Source organism: Poecilia latipinna, unplaced genomic scaffold (assembly GCF_001443285.1).
Source record: "Poecilia latipinna isolate Pla-1442-1.1 unplaced genomic scaffold, P_latipinna-1.0 Scaffold629, whole genome shotgun sequence".
Lineage (NCBI taxonomy): Eukaryota > Metazoa > Chordata > Actinopteri > Cyprinodontiformes > Poeciliidae > Poecilia > Poecilia latipinna.
Window position 1 is genome coordinate 336,870 of NW_015113245.1, and position 9,787 is coordinate 346,656.

Genomic DNA, 9,787 nt, shown 5'->3' on the forward strand with positions numbered 1-9,787 from the left:
CATGGGGCTGCATAAGTGTGTCTTCACACTTCTGCTTGCTATGTAAATAAATATATGGACATGTGTTAAAAATGCAAGAAAATAAATGTCGTGTGTTATATTCCCAATGTGAAGCAGTAAACAGCAGATGGCCACGAAGGCCTCTTTAGCGCTATGGATTTTATCTAACTACCCACCTGAATGACCTGTGCTTGAGCATAGCAGCTGATGCAGAGAGAGGAAAAAAGTGAGAGTTAACTGTTTGCTCGTGTTTACTTCAGTTCCACTAGACTGCAAGGCCAGAGGAGACATTTGCCATGCATGAAGAAATTAGCTTGTTTATCAGCGTTTTGATTTCCATCCCGCCTCGCCATCCCACTGACATTTTAGACGTACATGATCCATGACTGATTCCCAATCAAAAGCACAATGACAAAGTACTTTGCTTGTGCCGTTTCCATTGTTGCATAATTAAATGTTTGACGATAAGCACTGAGCATGATTAGGAAAAGGGCCTTGTTGCGTGCATGCTTTAAAAAAAATAACCTTGAACAGTGCACATCTGTCCTGTCAATTGGACATGCTCCAAAGATTGCCAGTGAGATATTACACCTCATGTCCATATTGGTTGCTTCAAGGTGATTTGAGGTGATATATTAGAGTTTTATTTATTTTTCCACTCCATGTTGATGTTTGCACCCTCAGACCTCTCACTGTACTTTGGAGTTAAATAGAAGACAGCGCCAAAGTCCTTGAAAGGTTACAAAAATCTTTAGCCATTCATTACTGTAGGGGGGCAGGGGGCGGCGAGTGAAGAAATATAATGAAAACTAATACTCTTTCTAGTCACCAAGCTATCTGTAGATATGTTTGATATCCCATTACAGGCCCAGAAGTAACCACAGTTCTATACTGTCAAGAGACAAACATAATCCAGAGGGAAATTACCCATCAGGAAGGCAATACTGCTACTGAGATGCAATTACCAGGCCACTTGTGAGACTTTCAGCCCAGTGTCCATGGATGAATGTGTGTGAGGGGGGTCGATATGTGCATAACAGCTCTTATGTTTAGCAGACTAAATTGGATTCTTTCTTGGAGAACAGTTAATTTAGAATATGTCCAAGATGCAAATGATTGATGTGACTATATGGTAACAACTGTGGGTTTGTGGTGCAGGGCAGTGTAATGGAAAAAAACATACTCGGGCAAGAGGGGGGTAAAAAAAAAAAGCTTTAATACTAGAATGATGGAGAAGTTATTGCAGACTTTCAGGATGGCTGGCTGGTTGTGCACACATTTTCAAAAGCACAGTCCTTGCTCCTGCTTCATTTTACACCACATCAAAAAAAAAAAAAATGACGCAGGAGCTGTGTTCATATGTGTTAGTTGTTAAATAATCTGCATGTCTCACACAGGATTTAGTGTACCAATTTAGCACTAAATCACATAGCCTACAAACAAAGAAAACCACACGGATTGAAACGAACACGAGTGTAAACATTTGATAAGGTTTCGCCCATGGCAATCGCTATGCTTTATTATTGACATAAAAATGTAAACCACAGAAGGAAGATTTGCCCTTGCGCTGTCATGCTGTACGTATTATTTTACAGGCCTGGTGAGCTGAGCAGAACATTTAGGGCAATTGCAAATAGCTTCCCATTACCCCCCAGATAAATATCTCAACTTCAGGCCATTGCCAGCAAACTAGGAATCATTTCCTTTAATTTGATAATTAATTATAGCTGCCTTCCATGTAACCTTATATGTAGTACAGGGGGGGGAAGAAAGAGCTGCTTTCACCTATTGCAATGGAAGTACATGTGGATAAGAAATAAAACTGCCTGCACGGAGTTTGAGCCTGGCATGCATAATAAATGTATGACAAAACAATACCCCAGGCACCCCAGTATTAATGATATGCAGTGAACTCATTATTAAAGTTCCAAAACAGCTCCTGGAGTAACACAGATGGAGTCAATTAAGCAATGAGCATACTTGCTTGCCTGCCGTTTCATCTTCCTTCTTTTATCTCTGGCATATTACTCCATGGATGTAATTAGCTGTATGTTTCTCCTTACAACATAATGTCCAGTGATAATACCAGTTATTTTCCCCTTGTAGTTTCAAATAATACTCTGCTAATAAATGTACAAAATTTGCTTTCACCATGTCCTTGGGTGTTGTATTTATACTGTGAGAGGTGTTGGGGATAATGCTATCCTAAGCAGCTCTTTTTTGTGTGTGTTCTCTCTGTTCCTAGAGACCTGATGCCTTCTACGCTGGAGGGGCAGATCACCATGGAGAAGACACCCAGCTATTTTGTGACTAACCATGCCCCCAAGCGCATCCACTCCATGGCCAAGGACATCAAGCTTATTATTGTTGTGCGTAATCCTGTCACTAGAGCCATTTCAGACTATACACAGACCTTATCTAAGAAACCCGAGATCCCCACCTTTGAGGTTCTGGCTTTTAAGAACAGGACGCTGGGGCTTATAGATGCCTCTTGGAGTGCTTTGCGTATTGGAATATATGCACTTCACCTGGAGAGCTGGATGCAGTATTTCCCTCTTTCCCAGATGCACTTTGTAAGTGGGGAGCGGCTGATCGTGGACCCGGCCGGAGAAATGGCTAAAGTGCAGGACTTCTTGGGCTTGAAGCGGATTGTCACAGATAAACACTTCTACTTCAATAAAACTAAGGGATTCCCATGTCTAAAGAAGCCAGAGGACAGCAGCACCCCCAGGTGCCTTGGAAAGTCCAAAGGAAGAACTCACCCCAAAATAGACCCGGATGTGATTCGGCGGCTGCACAAGTTCTACAAACCCTTTAACATGATGTTCTACCAAATGACTGGCCAGAACTTTGAATGGGAGCTAGAGGAGGACAGCGTTTCCCGTAGCTCTCAGGACTAGCATGGCACCGCTGAGCCACACCACCAGCCTTCTCACTCAAACAACCGTTGTCCCACTTCATCTTAAGAGAGTACTTGAGTGCCCCAATCAATCATGGCTCTCCTTGCAGTTTGTGTATCCATTAGCAAGAGTTTACTGACATGCTTTTTCCTGAAGATGGCAAATCATTATTGTGTATACTAAACATAAAATATATTTATATTTGTGTAAATGAGATGATTTATTCCTTTTGTTTTTAAAGCATAGAATTGATAAAAAAAAAAAAATCACATTGACTATGGCGATGCATGTGATGAGTTAAGTGTCCTTACCTCATAAGCCCTAAGGGTAAACTCTGCCCGTTTCTTCTCCCTTTACTTTCCTGCTATTTGTTGCCCTCACACCCACTCACCAGCATCCAGCACAAAAAAAAGATATTCTATTTCAACTATCAAGGCCATGAAGTGCCCTGTGTTATTTCTTTTAACATGGTCTTGCTGCTTTGGAAGACAGAAAGGAGAACATATAAAGTACTATTATACTTTGACATGAGCTCATCCTTCATGTTGTCCATATTGTGAGTGGAGACAATCCTTTTAAGTTTACCAAAGTGTTCACTTACTCTGTTCTGCCACTGGTCTGGTTGCTCGGCAATTAATAACTGCACAAAAATTCAAGTGACTAGCTAGATCACACTGGCCATCTTTTAAGTATTGGATTTTTTTTTTTCGGAGCAGTATTAAACATTAGCATACTGATGACCGTACACTTTAATGGGAAAGTTTCTGTTGCCCTGGTTTAATTTTAGAAATGAGTCCATACTTTTCTTGCGTGTCTGCCAGAACATAGCCAGCTAACTCATATCCTTCTGTTTTCCTCATGACCCTTCTTTTGTCACATAATACATGTCAACAAGGGGGAAGAACAACACAACAGGACCGAGCAGGAGTTTGTTACCAAACATCTGCTGCAGCACGGTCCTCTGTCATTAGAGATTAATGGTGTGTTAAATAAACTGCTGCCGCTGGAACAAAGTCAATGTCAGACAGAATTTGCTGTCAAGGTAAAGCCACATACAGGCCCAGGTAAATTACCAAGCCATTACTGTATGTGCTTAACTTGAACGAGACCATTTCTGCCCGGTAAATGTGGTGTAACATGAAGTTTATTAGCAAAGGCATGATCAACAGGGTTTTGCTGTGAAATTAGCCATTTGCCCAAGCACTGAAGCACCATAACCCATCATCTTATTACTTTTTGTTTTGCATAACCCACTGTGTGTCTGTGCTTTGTCTCTGAACTTTTCATCAATTGAGACAATCAATACAGTCAATGAGTCAATAAATACAGTCTGCTTCACATCACTGGTTGCTACAGCTATGATGCATTGCTCTCTTAATTCTTCTTGTTCTCTTGCCATGGATGGCTGGATTGGTTCACTCTCTGCAGACCTCTCTGTCACCCCGGGGAGGCCGACACCAGCAGCTACTTACACAGAGCAATTGATTCAATCACAGTAAGCTCTGCGCTGCCCTTTACAGCACCAAGCCAGCACACTCACCTCGGAGTCGCGCCATTGCAGAGTTACAACTTCCACTTTGAGGCTTTTCTGTGCAGCCATCCCTTGGTGTTTTCCTGACAATCTCTCAGCACTTTTACCTCATTCCCATTTCTCTTCCCTCCCCCCCTGTCTCTCTGCTCACACGTGCTCTTCGTAGTTGGTGTTTCATGCAGGAAAGCAGTTTCACAAAGGTGCTCCGCTGTGAAGACAACCGAGTTGCAAGGATGACATATTAATCATACATTTAGAAAAAAAAAAAAAAGAAACGTCATAATTTATTCAATAACATGGTCTCTTTGTGGTTTAGAACATGTACAAACCACCTTCTAACCCTGAACGTCCCTCCTACTCATTGTAAATATACTCAAAGAAATCCACAAAAGGCCCCCCACTGTGTTATTAGGACAGATGAGGACTCCATTTTCGTTCCATGAATATGCACTTTTGCTGTCATTTGCATTTTTCAGGATTACACGCTTGAGGGAATTTCTCTCCAAAGTGAAATGTGGAATCCAACCTCTCATTAAGAAAAACATATATGCATGTACACCTTTTGGGTTTATATACCCTCGGCTTGTTTTAGAATCAGTCAGGGCACTGGGGTACATCCTGCAAGTATTAGAATACATAAAAGACATGCTAAGCTGCCCTTCATGTGCTCTCTCAGTGGGGGCAGAATTTCTTTCTGAGTGTCAAGGGGAGACACAACAGATTTACTTTCACAAGCGGAGCATTATGGCTTTTGTTATGATGCTCCACTTGATGTATACTGCCTAAATGGAACTTTATTATAAATTGCTTTAGGTTTATTTCAAATGTAGTAGACGCGGAGACAGGAAAGAACGGAGAAAAGAAAGAGAGAAAGGTAACGAAAAAGTTTTAAAGGGACAAAAGGAGAAGTAGAGGTGAGAAAGAAGAATAAAAAGAGCACAAATGAACACCTGAGAAGTCTGCCCCGAAACCTGCAGAAACAGACAACGAAAAAGAGACAACAACAAACAACGTAGCAAAATCACTGAAAAGTACATGGTACAAGCTAATATAAGATGTAATTAGTGGCAACCATGCCCCAACATAGAGTGAAAGTCATCTGAATCTAAACGTGGGTATGCGTGTGTGTGTGTTTGTGTGTGAAAAGGACAGAGAGAAAGAGAGAGAGAGAGCACTTGTCTATATAATGTTTCTCCATAACAATGTTCAATAATAGGTGTGGAGACCCACAGACCCAACTTCCCAGGACCTGAGGATGGAGGAAGACAAGAATCACAGACATCCATTGGGCCACCGTGCATGTTGTGCCCGGAAGCACTCTGGCAGGGACAGCATTGCAACCCAACATATTTTCAGCTAAATAATTTGTCATAATGATAAATTATAGTGATGGAGCATGATTCATGTGGTCACCCCTGACAATATGGTGCCTTACGTCCAGTGCAATATGCATATGGGCAGAGCTACGGCGCTGAGCGAATTATGCTGGTCGCTCTGCTGGATGAGGACAAGTGACTGTCATCTCATCACACAAGTTCCATAGGAAATGAATGGAGAGGGACATTTCTAATACTGTTTAAAACAAAATGATTTAATTTAAATGTGGGTAATGTCGTGGATTTAAAAATTCCCACTGTCCAAGCGAAGGGACAGATCTTTTTTCTTCTCCTTATTTTTCTGTGTTTTTACCATCACCTGAATGTGAGGGGATGATGAAGACGACACCTGCTGTAAGTGAACACACTCCAACTCAAAACTCAAACATCTATCTCTTTCCCTTCAGCATAACTCTTCATTTCCATCCGAAATTTATTCAAGCGCTGCCCTGGTTTGTGAAGTAGAAATAATTTTCCATGCATTTCAGAGCTGAAGCTGATGTTGACACAAGAACTGAAGCAACTGTATTAGTCATCACAAAGCCAAAAATCAAGGGGCTGAAATCATTTTTAGAAGCAACTTTCTATTGCACATGGTTCCAGTGGCCTCAGATCAAGAGTTCCTGCCATTTCCACAGATCAGAGTCTTTACCAGAAGTAATCATTTTCATCTAATGCTTCTTCCGGAGTCAGGAACTTCCCCTTTAACCACCTCAGGAGAGGAAAAGCATCCTCTCATAAATCTTGACTCGGTTCTTTCCTCTCCTCTGTGATGGGCAATTTTTCCATCCCAGCTGCCTGACTGGATTCTCTAGTTGTGACTATTTTTTACACAAAGTATTATTTACAATAGTTTTACTGTCACCTTTGGTGAAGGGGGAGATACGGAAGAGCGACGACAAGGCATATTTAAGATTTATTTAAACTTAAAGACTAAACCTGATTTGACATGGAAATCAGTGTTCACCAAATTACAGACATAAAAACACACAAGAAACCCATACAAGACAAAGGAATGACTAGAACTTAAATACAATGTGGGACAAAAAAACCAAACATCCAGACACCGATGGATTGTACTTCTAAAGAAGGAAAACCGAGATTTTGAGACTATTTCCCTTATGTATTGATATCAATGATTTGGTGTTTTAGAATTATCAAAAAACTTACTTTTCACACCCATTTTGCAAGAATACAGGTGGACTCACCAACAAATTAAAATACAAAAAAAAAAATTTCAGTATGCTACAGCTAGTATTTTGCATTGTCGAGCTGTGCTGCCAATAACTTAATCACTTGTTGGTTTGAATTTATGTGATTTGTGTTCAAATTCAGGTTCAGTGGATGCTCTGGAAGAAATTTAAAGACCGCATTTAAGCAAAGATGGCTTAAAGAGCAAAAAAGATAAATGCATGACGCAGTCCGTATCAGTGCTCACAGTTATCATCTAATAACCAATTAAACGGTAATCAGCAAAAGACAAACATGTTGATAACACAGACCAATAAATTGGGCGTATATAATTAATTTGTGTTTAATGACTGACAGAAAATGGCATTGGCTTTCTAAAATATGCAATGCAGTTTAATCTGGTTGCAACTAAATGCCATTGATCCTGTGCTCCCCCAATAGTTTTACTTTATTAATTCTTATAATGCCAGCTACAGTTCCCTTGTTAACCCACTAATGCACACAAAATAATTTGACCTTGTTGCTTAATTATTATTTGTAGTGTTGTGTGTTAATGTGAATAAACACGTCATAATCTATGAAGTACTTATGATCTAATAAATGCATCTTCTTTTACTTTTTTCAGAGTGCTCAGAAGGTCTTTGAACATGCTCATAGCAACAACCAGTCAATGTATATCTCTACTTATGTAAAAAAAATAATGATCTAAATGTTTGCACATTTGTCCAGTTCTTGCCACAGGCCACACACAGCTGCCTGGAGTCCCAAGTGCTGAAGGAGGCGATGCAATGACGGCTAACAAAGAAGAAGAACGAACACTGAATGACAAAATAGTAACCATCTGCCTGTTGCTGTTTTCTGATGCTCTATTTAAAACAAAAAAATAAGTAAATAAAAACAATAATCCTACTCTCTATATCTTGTTGTTGCACATTCTGGTGGACCTCGATCAGCTTTCCGATCAAATGCTAAAATGGAAAATTGAGCATACCTACCAATAAGCCACAATCAACTGTTCCAACTGGAAAAGGTAAAAAAAAAAAATAAATAAAAATTATATGAATTTGCAGTGTCTCAGAATGACTGCTAACCTTCCTAACATGTTCTAGCTGAGCTAAATGACGTTAGCAGGAGAGTTTTGTTCTTGTTGTCACGAGCGAAGTTAGCATATGATTTGTGTCTTCCTCAAGAGCTGTTTTGTTAATGTAACAGTGGAATTGGAAGGAACAAATCAGAAGCTAGCTTCAGCGTGAAATCTGATAACGGATATTAGAAAAGCCTTATAGGCTGAATGGTTGAATTAGCCAAGGAGATGTCATATCAGATTTAAAAAAAAAAAAAAAAAACTATTGATTATTTTTAAATAAATCTTACAAATATGCTTTACTCTATAAGCATGTTATGCTTGTACTGTCCTGAACAGTCACACTGATGAGATTTTTCTCACCTTGCCTTTACAAAAACTAATTAGTACTTATGGGGACTGGGTGTTGTTAATAGGTAACTTAAACTTGGGCTGTGTTAAAAACTATATAAAAAAGTGTCTATTTTTCTATTGGTTTTAGTTAAAAATGATGTTAAAAGTTGTATATTTATTCTTTTTACACTACCTGACTGAACAAAGGCATGTAAAGAGCAAGAATAAATCTGATATTACACTATCACAATGAGGAGAAACATTTTCACAGCTACAGGCACTCAGTTCCTGTCCATCGGGAGCTAGTGTCCTGCAGGTGTTTGATCCTCCCTGACAGTTAACAAGCCACACCTGGTCTGTATCTGCTTGGCACAAGTCGTGGCACATTAACCATCAAGGAGGATCAGAGGGAGGATCAAAAACTTTGAGGACACCAGCCCTCCGGGGGAAGTTTGCAAGCTCCGGGCCAAAACAAGCGAAAGGCTAGACTCCTAACATTTTACTGGTGTGAAATTATTTCTGTAACATCCTCCTCTGTTAATCAGATTGAGATGTATAAAGAGAAAAACAAGTATGAGCATGTATGTATGAAACTAGGTTTTCATAAAATGTAATATGTCCTTGAACTAGCTTTTAGTATATTGCTTCTTAATTATTTCTTAATCATAAAAAAGCACATTTATACCTGTTAATTTCATTATTTTGAAGTCTTTTTAAAGCAAACTGATGGATTAAGATTTTTCCAAAATTAGCAACATTCCTATCCAAACTAAATGTCATTTTACTTTATGAAAGAAATGTTGCTACACTCTGGTTGGGAGGATTACTATCTGCCTTAATGTTTATATAATTTAGAACAAATGTTACATATGTCATATAATATTTATATATGTTATGTTAAATAAGTGAGAGTAAAAGAAATATCTGCACTGAGACATGATTTTCAGTATATTTTAATTAGAAAATATTCTATTAAAAGCACTTTTTTATTAAATGTGCCTTGCAAACTATTATGCTTGCAGCTGATGTCTTGAAAACAATGCTGACTGCTAGTCAGCTAGAAGACAAAATCAGCATCAAATAACCATTTCCTGAGGGAAAATGGAGTTCCAACAGCTGAGAGACCAATTACAGAAGCAGTGGAGGTACATTCTGGATAGTTAGGAAACAGTATTTTTCTGGTAACAGTGTGCATGTAAGCATGGCAGGATAATGGTAAAAACAAGCACTTCTATCTAAACGCAGAGAAGTGCCACTTGGAATAATTGCGGCCGGTTCCCCGGTTCCACCGTTCTTGCTCAAAACTGAAGTATCTCCAAACATTTCTGTCCATTATATAAATTCACAACTTACAAAACTTGGTAAAAAAAAA

The 9,787-nt window shown here is 39.3% G+C and overlaps 1 protein-coding gene across 1 annotated transcript in view; it reads left to right on the forward strand.

The window, feature by feature from the left end:
• Positions 1-4,243, forward strand: part of hs3st4 (heparan sulfate (glucosamine) 3-O-sulfotransferase 4) — a 97,380-nt gene extending 93,137 nt beyond the window's left edge. The window contains exon 2 of the mRNA XM_015043402.1: positions 2,246-4,243. Within this exon, the coding sequence (XP_014898888.1) occupies positions 2,246-2,900 (655 nt within the window). The 3' untranslated portion in view covers positions 2,901-4,243. The remainder of the gene's footprint in view (positions 1-2,245) is intronic.
• Positions 4,244-9,787: the final 5,544 nt, after the last annotated feature.